Genomic DNA, 16204 nt, shown 5'->3' on the forward strand with positions numbered 1-16204 from the left:
TTGTAATTGAGAAAGTTGAAAGTAGCTTCACCGTTGCCAGAAAAATATTTACGAACTAGTACGGAAATCAAAGAATGTAATTAGAGATTTGGTGACTGGAATGTTTGGTTGCATGGCAACAGAAGTCTGCTGACAAGACTCTCTTTTACGTACTTCAACTGAAGTAATTTAGAAAATGAAGGGGATCAGAGGAGTGATGGAAAGGAATGCAGCTGCGTAATACTTCTAAATGAAACACGAACCAATTCTCTGTAACTAAAAATGAAGTTCTTGATTGTTTGTAAAAGATTCACTGAAATATACGAAGTGAAATGCATTTTAATTTATATGCAAAAAATGTCGATTTTTAAGAAATTACGTAATTGTTCACATTTTTTTCACTCACACATGTATCCTACTAATTCTTAAAAATGCTTTCAAATCTAAAATGTCTTTTCGTAGTAAATTTTGTCTTAAACGTTAACAATGCATTAAAATAAAACCTAAAATGCAAAAAGAGTATATGACGAAGCAAAACAACTTAGAGGTAGATATTTCATTCGAATTTGTTTTAAATAAATTCACTTCTAATCATTTAATTCACTTTGTTCAAATGACGCATATTTCTTAGATATTTAATAATTACGAAAATTTAGTTTAATATTTTTATGCTATTTTATTCTAAATAAAACATTCTGCAAATTATGTGAGAATGACGTAGTATAAAACCCTAAATGTGTAAAATAAATATTTTGAGTTTAAATGAATTTAAAACAAGCCAGTTATTTTTATTTAAATTTACCGAGAGTACTTAGCAATATTATTCTTCAGAATAAGTAATGGCTAGTAAATAAATATTTAGAATTTCTAGGATATTTGACAATTTTATGACTGACCTGATTCATATAAGTATTTTTTGTAGTAAGGTAATGAGCAATAATTTACTGCTTTGTTTACCTCAATTTTGTTTTTTAGAATTTAATTCTTTTTTAACAATTAATCTTTACTCGTTAGTTTAACTTGAAATGACATACTCTTCTGCAAAATAAAACATTGCAAGCTTAGAGATTATGGTAGTCTTAAATTAACCAACTTGATTTGATTATTCTGTGTTACGTTCTTTAGATAGGAAAGTTAGGACTTCTTGTGATTCAATAAAACATCATAATTTTTAAATTTAAAAAAAAGTATGTATAGTTTTCATTTTTCGAAAAAAAAATTGCAGGCTTAATGAAATCTATAAGCTAAATCTATCCAGCAAAAACATAAAATCTCAATTTAAACAATATAGTCAGTAATGGACATAATGATTGCTCAATGGGCAGGATTGTTTTAGACAGGATGTTCCGTAATGACGTTCCTTTGTATACAATTTTGCAATCCTTACGTAAAGGGCATACATACTAGAGCTACAGATGACTAATTTAACGAGAAAAAGAAAGCATTAGAGTTGAAAGGGGATTTATAGAAACACATCATTGTTTAACGTCCCGCATTGGACTGATCGTAAAGACACGGTTCCCTGTAGAACACCGAAGTCAAGCTGTGGTCAGTGAGTGGGAGGGTGACCGCTTTGATCAGCCTGCATAGGGACTGAGTGTGCGCGGTATCAGTGCTCGATTTCGCTCGTAGGTCATTGGGCTACCGAATCAGGGGAGCCATCCCCTCTTCATGGGTTCAAAATAGCGATGGCATGTCTTCGGATCATCCTCGGAGGTATTTCCCAGACAGTCGCAACAAACCATTGTGCAGCTCTAGTGTGACGTAAATAAAGTGCCTACTCTACCTACCTATAATCATTGTTTCACAGAACAACCAAACTGACCATGATGTTTTTCATTTCGTCTTCCTCAGTAGCAATTGAATAGTTTCAGTGTGTGATTTGGTTCTTTCTTTGCAGTTTGTAACTTCTAATATGTTTCTATGTTTTTTTTTCACACTTCCAAATCTCAATAAAGACGTTGATCGGAAAACACCCACTTTATAAAGCAGCAATAGATTAAATGTATTCCACAAACTTAGTTTCCATTATTTGCTCATCTCATTTCCAAAATTTATTTTAAAGTTATTCTGGTAAACCGAAACAAACACCTATAATTTTAAACTGAAACCAAGTATGTTCTGTCACTTTTTAAAACTATATTTATGAACAGTTGAAATTTATTATTCTCGCAAACTACTACCTTTCCATGCCAAGAAATAGATTTTTCTCAGTCATCAATAATAACTTTTATGTCTGGGTGGAATTCTGAAACATTTGCCAATAATACAGTCGCCAAGTCGCCTAGAGAATTCATACATTTCACAAAGACAGTGAGAGTAAATTCTCATAAAAGCTGCCACAAATCCTGATCTTATTACCACTCCCAAAAAGGCGGATATTATTTGATAAAATATATCTGACAATAGAAATGGCGAGAGTGTCGTCAAATTCGAGGTTTAACTCCAACAAATCACTCGTCAGTGTTACGAAATACAGGAGACGCTCTCGTTTACGGAATAGCATAGGAAATCACACGGAGCTCTTCCCTGAGGGAAAAGTCGCTTTCCGTCAAAGCAACTGTGTTAGTATATGAAACTCTTATTATCGATGCAACATGAAACTCAAGAGAGTGTATGAAATGGAGAAAAGAGACAGATATTATACAACATTGTAGAGATTCAAATGTAGAGGGAATAATTTTCCGATTGATGAGAAATGAAAACTCTATCAAATCTAATTTACATAAGTTTAACACATATTGAAATTAGATGTATCGAGATCTTATCTTTAGACTTCATCAATCCACACATAATAGGTATTTATAGTTTAATAGTTAAAATATTGAACAGTTGGTAAAAATTAATTTCGCATAAATAATCGCTATTTGAAACCCATTTTCAATTCTCAAGTTTTCAAATGTTTACTAACTAACTACTCAATTATTTAAGATTATTTTCAAAAACACCGTCTTATAATAGCATTAGTGTGGGCATATAGGCAGTGCTATCAAGAGAAAGCTACTGGTAGAAATATAACTTTTTGTGGGCTTTCAAGGTGAATCAGAAGAATAAAGGTAAATTTACTGAATGAATGATTGTCAATATCACGTCTTGAACAATCAATTTATATAGGGTTATTCATAATTCCCTCCGCCTGTAAACGCCATTTTCCTTTTCTACAACTGGCTTCAGTAGTATATGTTGCTGCCATCTACCGGCAACTGCTTAAATTAAAACCTGAATATTTTCGGAATAATTTCATATGTTCTTTTTTGCCATATTCGTCTTCCTTTTATTACTATAACGCTTCGAAACCCCGAAAGGAATTATGAATAACCCTGTCTATCACCCATTCATGGCTAGGCACTTAGCCCTCTATTTTCTTTCATTGCTGTGCGACGCAGAGATGGCGCCACCTTACAACCGACTCGAGTACTTACACACACGGCAAACATAACGTGCATCTTGCTGCGAAAGACACCGAATGCTTTAACAGCAACCAGGATTGAACTCACATACCCCCAACTCTCCACAATCAGCAATATGAGAGATGCCTTAACCTTGAACACTAGTATTTTTGNTATGAATAACCCTGTCTATCACCCATTCATGGCTAGGCACTTAGCCTTCTATTTTCTTTCATTGCTCTACACAATGCCCATTAAATTTGATCCTGGTCAGACGCAGTGATGGCGCCACCTTGCAACCAACTCGAGTACTTACACACACGGCAAACTTAACGTGAATCTTGCTGCGAAAGACGCTGAATGTTTTAACAGCAACTAGGATTGAACTCACATACCCCCAACTCTCCACAATCAGCAATATGAGAGATGCCTTAACCTTGAACACTAGTATTTTTGGTTCCAGTGAAGCAACGAATATTCGCGACTGTGTTTAGTTTTTGTTCTATAATTTATCTATCAATTAAATAGTGATGAAACTATAGAATATTGTTTGATATAATAAACTGATCTATCGCGAAAGATAGATTATAAACATTAACCTTTTCAAAACTCATATAACTCTTTTTTTAGCGCTTAAAAATATCAATATTCTTTCTGATATTGACTTCTACCGCTTCCTTTTTTCCTCCCCAATGATTTTTTTAGGTTTATGCAATTTAGCTACATGTCACTTAATTTAGCTACAATTACCTACATTCCATACTTCTGCTTCTTGACCTTGGGGTGCAGGAGCAAATGTTTCGGTTAGGTGGTCAGCCGAGCGTGAAACCCCCAGTGTTTAGTTCCCAAGCTTGCTTGGTACTCATTTATCGACCCACTGAAGGGATGAAAGGCTGAGTCAACTTTGTCCTGCCCGAGGATCGACATAGGACCTGTGGCGTGGTAGCGCGAAGCGCTACCACACTTTCGCTTATAACTGTGCAAAATACCGCTAAAATTTTCTTACATCAAAACACTAAAACTACTTTTTTTAAAAAAAAATAAGAAAAGCTTTGCTTCAGATAAAAAAAAGTACAAAATTATCTGATTGAATCTCGTCAAATAGATCACAACTAGTAGTTTAGCTGACCACAACTGCGAAAAGAAAAAATACTACCGCAAACCGTTGGATAGTGATGAAGACTGTGGTACCGGAATAATCAAGTCCTTATTAATTAATTAATCTATCAATTTGCGCAGTGTTTCTTACAAACAATTATAAAAAAAGCATCACAATCTCGACGAGATTATTTTTCGATATGCATTACTTTAATTTCATTTCAATTATCAATCACAGCGAGAAACAGGCGTCCACTTAATATTTTTACCTTACCTTCTTTTTGAAAGAAGGTTTTTATAATTCCTAGAAGAAAATTGTTTAGTTAGTTAAAGGTTTTATTAATTTTGAATTTCATGTTCAAAAAATCTAAAAATCGATAGCAAATCGGATTTTTCTAATATACACTATCTGGCCAAAAATATCCGGACACCCTGTGGCATGTACTTGGCATGAGCTTCCTAAGGCTAATATTAATATGACATTGGTTCCCCCTTTGCATCGATATCGATGAACGCCAGTCCACGTCTTGGAAGACTTTTCACCAGTTCTTGATAGTTGGCTATAGGAATTGACATCCAGGTTTCAATCACAGCTGAAGTGGGTGGCTGCCGTGATAAGGGTCGATTTGGCTGGCTACGTAATCTGCGTTCTAATACGTCCAAAAGGTGTGTGGGTTTTAGACCGAGGTTCTAAGAAGGCCGGTCATGTTTTTGAACACCCATTTTCGCAAACCATGTCTGTGCGAGCCTCCATGTGTAAATAGAGTAGTTATCCCGCTGGAAGAAAAATGGACATTTTTCGAAATATTTCCATAGAGTTGGGAGTGCAGAAATTTTCCAGAATGTCCATATACTTCTCAGAGTTCATGTTTGAAACAACAGGAACTAATGGACACAGGCTAAACCCCGATAAACACCCCACACCATTATGTTTTCACCACCATGACATCAGGGTGACCGGATACTTTTCGTCAGAGAGTATAATCCAAATTACGATTTAGAATGTTTTTTTTTCTTTCTTTAACATTTTTCTAACGTATTTTGAAATTTTTCCAAAGTTTTATTACTCCTCCAAATATAAAATAAATTTAATATTAGACATTGTTATATTAATTACATGGGATATAGTTGATAAACAAAATATTGTTGAAAAAGTGCAACTTGAGCATAAATTAGTTGTTCATCGTCTTGTTCATGTAATAGCATTGATTTCAATCAGAAAAATCTTCATGATTGCTAGTCCTTGTCAATTTAATTACGCTTTAAATCAAATTTAATCACTTTTTCTGGAAACTAAGTTTAATGATAATCGAATGAAAAATTAAGATAAATTGAAACTCACCGTGTTTGGCTTAATCTGAAAGCTGCATACTTTTCTGCCATTGCTATTGCTACATCGAAATCTTCGATTTCCCCTAAGTGAAAAAAAAAGAATTTTACACGTCTATCCATAATATACACATGCATGTAAATATGCACTCATATGCATAAATTAAGGATAATTCAGAATCACTTGGAATTTCTCTAAAGTTAAAATTTTACCTGTGGAACTATCCGACCCGTCTCGTCCGCCATCTGCAGCTACGGATACACAGTTACGATACAAACCATCCTCGCAGACCTGTCAGACGTGTTCCGCTCACGGCACCTTGCTGCCATCCGTGATTAGCTTGGAGTACGGATCATGCAATGTGAACGCAATAATGTTTTCCGACTAGTCCAGGTTCAGCTTGCAGTCTAATTCATGCCAAACTTTCATATACGCCAGATACGCGTTACCTCCAAGACAATATTACTTAACGACTTCGTTACGGTTTTGAACGATTGCTCGTTTCTGGGGATGGATTATACTGAGCTCATGAACATATCTGCATGTTCAAATCGGAATGAAGGGTGAATATATTGGGACCTCATTCTGAAGCAAAAATATACTCTTGTTTAGGAGGGCTATGGGCGCAGAAATTGAGTTTTCGGATGACACAATCCGTTCTCTCCGAGCAATCACAATCTGATAGTATGGAATGGTCAGCATTCTCATCTGCCTTTAAGGAACCTTCTTAGGAATCCTTTGAGGATCTGCCTTAAGGATGTGTGAAACATACTTCACCGACGAGTTGCAGCCACTTAACCACTTCCTACATGTGTACCGGAGCATCAAAGAGCATTGATTGCTGAATGGAGCAATCTTCCTCAAGATCAGCTTGATACTCAGCCTGCCTAGGCATTGAACGTAGTGTATTTAGTTTCATGGGAAACGTTCAATGTATTAATTATCATAGCAACCGTGTTATATTAAGATTAAGTTNGCATCAAAGAGCATTGATTGCTGAATGGAGCAATCTTCCTCAAGATCAGCTTGATACTCAGCCTGCCTAGGCATTGAACGTAGTGTATTTAGTTTCATGGGAGACGTTCAATGCATTAATTATCATAGCAACCGTGTTATATTAAGTTTTTATAAAAATATTTTTTTTTATAATTGCTCAAAGGAGTCGTAGTTTTTTATGAACAGTATTATATATACACGTCCTTTTTTGTTCTTTTTCTTTTGTTCAATATTAGATTCCACGAATTAATCACGTTTTTTTCCGAACCTTGATTTTACAAAGCTGCTATTATCCTTAATTTATGGACATCAGTGTACTACTCTGTATTATAAGTATTTTTCAAACTTTGAAAAATGAGTTACAAAATATTCCTTGACTAATGTTCATAATTAATTTTTGGATAATCGTGTGAGGCTCTTAAAATTTCTTTTTCAATTTAATTTGCATGCAATTTGGTTTTTTTTATCAAAAAAATCTTTATAAAAATACGAATTTGTCCCAATATTTGAAACAAAAATGTGTTTACGTTCTGGTTTAAAATCTACATCATTGCTAAAAATTCTTTAAAACCGACAAATTATCAGTGGGGGTAAAGTAAAACAATATACATTATCAGAATATGCACAGACTTGAAATAATATCTTCAATGCATTATTCTTCACATAAAAATTTTATTTTTTATTTAACAAAATAAGTTTTTTTCTGCAGACGATAACATTCTAAAGAATTATTAAGCTTTTTGAAATTTAATCACTTAAGAAGTTTAGTATGGTAAAGTTTTTTTACTATAAGAATAAAATTAAAGTTTCTCTAACATAAAGCAAAAGCACTTTGAATGTTACTACTTTTATGCAGTACATCTTTACATTTTAACCTCACTTTATCACATTATCAATGTCAAATCCTTTGACTTTAAATTTAATGATTATTACGAAATATTTTGTATTGTAAATGATAAAAAAAGTCGTGTGTAATTTTCGAAAATAAGCAGCAAAAAAATGTTAAAGACTTATAGCAAGCTATTAGTGTTTGAAATAGCAGTTTTAAAAACGCTGGTTCAACGTTAAATTAAGTAAAGCAATGCAGTCAAAAATTTAATATGGTAAAACTTTCAAACGTTATTGACTGTTAGTATATTTTCTGGAATTTTTAAAACAGTATTTGAATGAGAAAGAGATAATCTTGCAATGTAAAACGTTATGTAAAAATTCCAATGTAAAACGTTATTTAAAAATTCCAATGTAAAAATGTATTTTCCTTACAAATCAAAGATCTGTAAATTACTATTAAATTACATAATAATTAAAAATTTATTTTAAGCAAATGGATTTTTTAAATTCATCACTTATGTTTTCCAATTCGTCAAAATAGATATAGAATTATTGTGATGTATGCAAAAAGTGAAATTAGCAGCAAGAATATCGAATGCTTTCTAAGAGAACTATGTGAACTATTTAAACCAAATTTTTGAGCAAAAAAAGTACGGTAAAAGTAATATGTAATGAAACTGTTTTTCTTTCATTACGTATTTAGTACGTATTGAAATACATTCATTACGTATTAAAATACATAATTAGAGTTGACTGCTTGGTACAGATTGTTAACTGAATTACGTAACTCTGTATTTTCTAAAAAAAAAACGAAATTTCTTAAAAGACAGAAACTTCTAAAACAGAAATGTTTAAACAACGTGTTTCTAAACTATAGCGAGATTTTTTCAAGAAGAAAGAAGAATAAAGCTTATCACCATTCATTTGACGTTATTTGGTAACAATGAATATTAAATTTAATTTTAAGTTATTATTTAGGGAAATAAAAGGATGATAGATATATGGACGACATTAGATGCATTCTTTTTAAGCATCGATAGTAATTTTTAATATAAAACAGTAGAATTGTAGAATTTTTTTTGAAAAGATCCTAACTTATCCGTAGTCGTATACGCTTGTCGAACACGTACAAAAATACGGATTAAAATTGTAAGAAGAGTACGACGCGTTTTTTGTATTGATATCATAAATAAATAGAAATGTCATCCTTAAAATCCTTTTTCATATAATATTGTATCCCTAAATCTATTTTGTTGTAATAGGGGAAATCTAGTGATTTTTAACTTGTTATAATTATAAAATTTTTATTTACTCTATGATTTCATATTACTACTATCTATCATCTACAGAGTTTAATTACTTAAAAGTCATAGTTTCCACGATGAAAGACCCAGGGTATCTGTTGTAAAAGTCCTTAATTTTCATGTGTGATAGCTAATTTTTGTAACTTTTATCTTTTCTTTAGTTCAAAATCACTGAAAAAACTGAAATTAAAGGAAGGAAAAATACGAAAAGAAAAAATAATTATTAAAAATATGTTTCATGGAATTATTAAGCGTTAAATAGCAAATTTGGGTAATTTGGATTAAATATATGATTAAATATATTTGGATTAAATATATGATAAGCGGTGGATAAAACATTATATTTCTCACACCAAATATTTTACAACGGAAACAAATATTTTGCTTAGGCATGAAAAATCCTGATTAGAAAAATATTTGGCTACCAATGCACATTTTCTATTCAAGAAATAGATAAAGAATAAAATGCGGCGATAAGAAAAGTTAAGGCCTTATATTTATTTTCCTTATTAATCATATACACAACTGTTGTTATGTATTAGATAAACTAGTACCTTGGAATGTATATTTTTACTTTTTTTGATATTTTTTAGTGTTTATGTATTGTCCTTATTTTGAGACGGTAGGAAAAAAATTGTACTTGATTTTCCTCGTGCTGGTGCATTATTATTATGTTTTATCTGAATGATATTTTTAAAAATTCATTTAAACATTTATCCTGGGATATTTAATTATTGAAATAATTTCTTGGTGTTCTTAAATATATTTATTTTATTTTATTTTCATGTATTTTTCTTTATTATTGAAAGAAGTATTCATTTTTCAACAAATTTATGCAAGATTTATCCAAAAAAATCTATAATAAATAATTTATTTATGCATAAAAAAAACTTTAAAGCAAGCTATACTATTGAAGATACAATTAGGAAAATATTTTGAAATTTAAAAATATTATAAATTTTTTTAATTTTTGGTTTTTCATTATTACTAGAAACGAGAAAGAAAATGTCTGTCTGAAAATATCTTTAAAAAATCTATATCTTATACAAAAAAATCTATAATAAATAATTTATTTATGCATAAAAAAAACTTTAAAGCAAGCTATACTATTGAAGATTATTTATAGCTATATTATTGAAGAATATTTTAAAATTTAAAAATATTATAAATTTTTTTAATTTTCGGTTTTTCATTATTACTAGAAATGAGAAAGAAAATGTCTGTCTGAAAATATCTTTAAAAAAAAATTATGAAATGGTCTAAAAATGAAGCTTTTTATACAAGGCATCATTTTACACATATATCATGAAAATTTTGCACAATTAAACTTAATAATATGATCCGAAATACTTCCATGTAAATACGTAATATGGTATAAAACTCGAAATTCGTAATTTATATGGTGGTTTTTAAAAATTTATTTTTTCTGCAATTGAAAATGCATATCCTTGTCCCATACCATCTAAGAAATGTTGATGGTCATTATATGTTGAGTTAGAAAGTACAATTTGAAATACTTGGCTGGTATATTGTTCGTGACAATTATCTTAAAGATGTTAGATTTTCCATGATGTTAGATTTTCCAGCTTGACCAGTTACTGTAACACGCAGATGCAAAGAGCAATATGTTATTAGATATGTTGGTATTAAGCAGTTTTGTCAATGTGAACAAAACACAAATACCATGCCGTGAAAATTGTGGAAGAAAGGTCACTAGAAAGTGTAATAAATACAAAATTAGACTGCGCGAAAAAATTTTCAAGGACTTTCATACTAAATAACTACATTTTATTTATTTTCTAAAGAAACTAAATTCTTAATTTACGAAAAATTAATTTATTTTATGAAGTTTTAAAAGTATTACACATGCTTCAATCACATCTTTAAATAGCAGAAAACATGTATCCATTTTGTACCCAAAGAAACCTGCCCTGTTTTTTAGATATTTTTAAGTTCATAAGGCAATATTTACTATAATTAAGCAGAATATTAAAATTTAAAGAAAAAGCATAAAAAAATTTAGGCAACTAATAGTTGAAGTTTTCATTTGATCCACATTTTTAATAGAAGATACTATTTTACTGTAAATTTACTATTATTGTTTTTTAACTCAAATTTGTACTATTTTAATGTATTTATTCATAACAGCATTTCCAGTTGACGTAACATGTTTTTAATTCGATAGCGGACATTTTTTAAATATAGATTTCATATTTATTAACATCGAAGTTTTCCATAAATACAATTATTTTTCTTTTACATCGATTACTTTTTAAAAATAGATTTCATATACCTTTGAAGTAATTTTTTCTGCATTTATACTAGGTAACATTTAAATGTAGATTTCATATTTATTCCAAGACTATTTTAGAAGAAGGCTTAATGGGTTTGATCATAAGCCCAATAACGTGAGAGGGGAGGAAAAAACTATTCTAAATCTAGGTCCTCCATTAGGTATTCTCTCAGTCTCTCGTACAAAATTCATACCTTTGATGATAAGGGAACTCGTATTCTACATTAGTTTTGGCAGAGACACACCAAGATGGTACTTAGTATCATTAGATTCATCTCATGTCACGTGACACATAGGAATGATTAATGCGATAACTTACCTCTCGGTACCATCAATGAAGATTTCTCGGCAAAACCTCTGGAATTAGCCCAGAGCTGGGAATATTGATGAAGAGGCACGTTGTGATGAAGCTGTTGGTAAAAATGTTTAATTATGTAATGGCATAACAAGAAAAATACACGAAATATAAGGATAGTTCTGCTAAGCAACAATAATGAATGTTTATTGAGTGGTTTTGGGATTCACAACTTAACCAAAAGAATAATAAAATCTCATAAAATAAGATATTTTACTAGAAAATACAGGTAAATGTTTTGCAATAAATCAATAACTATATAATTAATTTATAAAAGATCTCTACACAAAATGAGAATTTGAAATAAATGCTGTAGTGATTTACTTAGTAAGTGGATTGTTAGGCTTCATGTAACAATGGCTGTCTAAATTATGGTAAAGTTATATTTAGTGATAATATTTTGCGTAATATTAAATAATAATACTTTAAGAAATAATTAAGATAACATTGAAAATAAATGTAAATAAACTGGTCCTACTATGAATTGAGTTCTATAAATGGATACTGATTTTACACTCAATGTCCACTTTCTAATTTGATTCCGATTTGACTATCTATTTTCCATTTTGAATCTGAATTGACGGTTTTTTTTAAATTGAATCTGTTTTGATTGCTCATTTTCTAATTTAATTCAAAATTGTCGGTCTATTTTTCCAATATGCTTCGTTTATTTATACTTAAGGAAATTTCAGTCAGATGATTATTGGTCATCTTGTTCAGTTGAAGCAAATATTCCTACAAGGTCTGGATAGCCTGGTCGGTAGGGTGCTGGGCCCATGTCCAAGAGCTCATGGGTTCGATTCCCTCCGGTCGAAGACTCTCCGTATAGTAAATATTGACTAATGCACGTTAAATCTAGTGAGTCGCAAAGTCCTCCATGTTCCCATAGAAAATCAAAACCTCTGAGGGTACTGATCCAGGAGTTTCCTTGTCTTCTGGATAGGTTCAAAAGTCAAACATATGTTTCCTCACGAAAACTCATCACAGTGTACTGTAGAAGATGGACAACTTAACCATTGTGTGTACTTTATGTGGTGCCACTGGAAAGTGGTTTTTAGAAAAATTAAATACCTTAAACAGTACAAGTTGTTTTTTTAGAAAAAACTTGAATCATGAATTTTTATTTTTTACTGTTGACGAACTTCGTTTCTTCAAAGTTAGTTGTTAGAAATGATAGTCGTCACTTTAACGAATTGTTCCCTCAGAACCAGAGGTGGGTTTTGTCAAAAACGAAGAAAGTTTCTAGAAATTTAAATCTTCCTTTAGTGTTTTTTAAAGTGCTACTGATAAATAGCTGATTTAATACATAACCTACAAATTCGCATGATTGAATTAAAATTAAGTTCCATGCAATAACTCCATGTGTGCAATAATAAGTTAAAAGATTCGTAATTAAAAGCTGACAACTAGAGACTCACACTGACCCTTCGTTACCTGGACTCGTTGTGGTATGTCGTAAGTATGCTCTGACATGCGACCTCCACCGCGACTTCTTTGAAGACTCTGTTCTGGAGATTCTGTTATCTGTTCTGGAACGTGGTGGTTCGGAATGTGTGTGGTGGCGTAAGGCAGAGGATAATACAGTGGTTCTCTTTGGGAGTCATAGACGGAATTACCCTTTGCCTTACCGTAGGAGCTCATGGAAATATCGTCAGCTCTACCTCCGGATCCCCGTGAATCTGTAAAGAATAAAAAAGGGGTATTTTAACTGCAACTATAGTTAAAAGTATGATAAGTAAGAACCTAAATTGTAGAAGAAGTAGTAAACAAGCTAATTTTTTAACAATTTAAGCCCCTAAAGCCGTGTTGGTGTAGAAGATATAAACACTCGTCTCTCAATAAGGTGGCCCGAGTTCAAATCTCAGCGATGGCTGGTCGATACGAATTCCACATCCGGCTCGCACTGATTGCACTGCTGACGCATGCAAAAGTATCCTCAGTGGTAGACGCTATAAATCAGAGCACTCTTGAAGTTAGACTTTCCGTGGGAGGTTTACGTGGTTTTCCTCTTCATGTAACAATAATTTCATCAGAAAAGTCCTCCAAGAAAATAAATTTCTCCCACTACTTGATTAGGAGTTCTCGTGTCTTCTGGATCGGGTTCAAAGTTACAAGGCCATGGAGTTGAACATTGATAGTAGTAAACTCCAAATTGGGTCATCTGTTTAATGACGTTTATAAAATAATATAAAAATTAAATTTCCCCACCGATGTCAGGATTATCTTTTAGAGTCACAGTGGCTCAGGGGAGATGACCAAGTGAGGTGACTCAGGTTCAAATCCCACTGCTTAATACAAATTCTGCTCTCGATTCGCACCGACCTCAACGCTGACGTAAAATATCCTCAGTAGTAGACGTATCATGAAATAGAATTTCCTTGCAGTCGGGATGACCATGAGGGGTTTACGTGATTTTCTTAAGCATGCAACTCAAATCTGGATTAGTTCCATCAAAAAGTCCTCCGATAAGGCTAGTTAGCCCCAATGCTTACCCAGGATTTTTCTTATCTTTTGAGTTGGCTTCAAAATTACAAGGCAATGGAGTTGAATACTGATAATCGTAAACTAAGAATTAAATTGGTTGTTCTACACTGGTTATAAAATAAAATAAAATTTATGCATCTAAATTTAACATAATTTTCAGTTAATTTTAATCAATATTTTATCACATTAAAATATTATCATTTATTTAATTAATTATATACTTTTTATAGATTAAGTTAATATTTTTTGCCAGAGAATGCAATTGTCCCAGACGCCGATTGTACCTCTATTTAAAATATTAATAAATAAAATAAAATATTAACGAAATTTGTGATAGTCTCTAAAATAAATTTGATTCAAAGAAAAAAAAAATGTTTCGAAAATTTACACATTTCGTTCAAAAAGCTTTCTAACAGATTCATTTAAAAGAAAGAAATTCCACTCTAAAAGAACAAATCCAATTCCACATTATATCTCGCTAGAATGGTTTTCTTCAGTCCATTAGGCAATTTAAATTCTTTCATATCTGCGTGACAATACCCTTTTTGGTAGAATAGAACTGTGGGTATTGCATAAATCTAGGCTCAATAGAGTCAGTGTGCAATAAAGTGAAAACTCTGGCCACTTAATGACCTCCTGGAATTTCAAAAAACCCCATAAAAACACTGGTTTTACGATGACGAACAAACATTAAAATTAAATACCAAAACATGCAATAAAACAAATAAATAATTCTGTAACCAAAATTAAAAATTTACTAAGCCTTGCTGAGAGAGACATTTGCTTGCGGAAAGAAAATTAAACTTCCTTTTGAGGAAAGTAAAAATAGAAAAACTCTGCTAAATAAATTTTGAATCTTTTTCTTGAAAAGATCTCGCTACCTTTCGCACTTTTCCCAGAAGAGATACTCTAAATGATTTACACTGAAAGCGTCTGCAGTTTTAGCCTACAATAACATGAATTTACTCATGAACTGGGGCACAAAACACAACCCACAGAGACAGCCGTTCGCAAAGTCGGAAAAAAAATCCTAGTTAATAAAATATTTCTCTAGAGTTTATTGCTGATGCACGTCAACTGAAGTAACGTAATGATATGAATAAACTAGTTTTGCGTTGTGACTTTCTTAAAAAAAAATAAAATGAAATAAACCTCGAGGCTACGTTATTTTCTGCAGATGAAAACGTTAATCTTTTAAGAACTGTTATTGTGCCATTGCTAATAAAGATTAATTTGCTCTATTTAGACATAATTAATAAAATTACATTTAAGCTGACACATTCCTTGCTGAATAATAAATGATCTGCATTATTAATGAATTAAGAACCTAAGCTTAATATATTTGCATTAAATATTTTATTTATTAATTTCTATATTTATTTTTAAATTTATTTTTGACATTCTATTTTGAAGACAAATTTAAATACAAACATTTATTTTTTTCGCAAATAAAACGTAGAATAATATTTTCTGTTTGGAAAAAAAATTATGTCCAAATATACAAATATTTTAAATTTGCTAGGAAGTGCATTGATATGTTTTATGGAATAAGATCATTATGGACTTTTAATGCTTTAGGAATAATTTTTGTTTTAGTTGTTTGTTTTTGTTGTTAATGCACAGTGTTAACGATGACTTTTGAGAATATAAATGTAATAATTTTAAAAAATATCTATATTCTTTTTGATATTTATTTAAAAAAAAGAAATTAAAAAATTGAACTATTTCAATTCTCTATTATTATCACAAAGGCTGATTTAGGATTGTACAAGATAAATAATTTAGCACTAAACTGATATACTTGCAAGTATAATGATCCGAAACTAAGATATTAAAATTTACATATATAGATTTTGAATATATTTTGAAAGATTAATAAAAAATCAATGGTTTAAAAATCTTCATTAATTAAAATTCACAGGGATTTTATTTTTTGAAAAATATAGACATTTATGATAAGCTCTATAATACAGATAGTAAGAGCAGAAGCATAAAAATTAATTCAAAAGTTTAAAACATGAAACACAATGGAATGGACAGGGAAGGTGCAATAAAATAATTATCCGATAATTAAGTAAGAAGAAAACTATTCCAAAAACATGTCAATTAATTTCTTTTGCAACCGGTCAGAGATATAAATAAAGC

General features: G+C 31.1%; 1 protein-coding gene across 1 annotated transcript in view; it reads right to left on the minus strand.

The window, feature by feature from the left end:
- LOC107441504 (cell adhesion molecule Dscam1) overlaps nt 1–16204 on the minus strand; it is a 410456-nt gene that overhangs the window by 48636 nt on the left and 345616 nt on the right. Inside the window, exons 21-23 of the mRNA XM_043043537.2 lie at nt 13010–13254; nt 11540–11630; nt 5809–5881 (exon numbers count right to left, since the gene is read on the minus strand). Coding sequence (XP_042899471.2) covers nt 5809–5881; nt 11540–11630; nt 13010–13254 — 409 coding nt within the window. The remainder of the gene's footprint in view (nt 1–5808; nt 5882–11539; nt 11631–13009; nt 13255–16204) is intronic.

The sequence above is a fragment of the Parasteatoda tepidariorum genome, chromosome 8 (assembly GCF_043381705.1).
Source record: "Parasteatoda tepidariorum isolate YZ-2023 chromosome 8, CAS_Ptep_4.0, whole genome shotgun sequence".
NCBI lineage: Eukaryota > Metazoa > Arthropoda > Arachnida > Araneae > Theridiidae > Parasteatoda > Parasteatoda tepidariorum.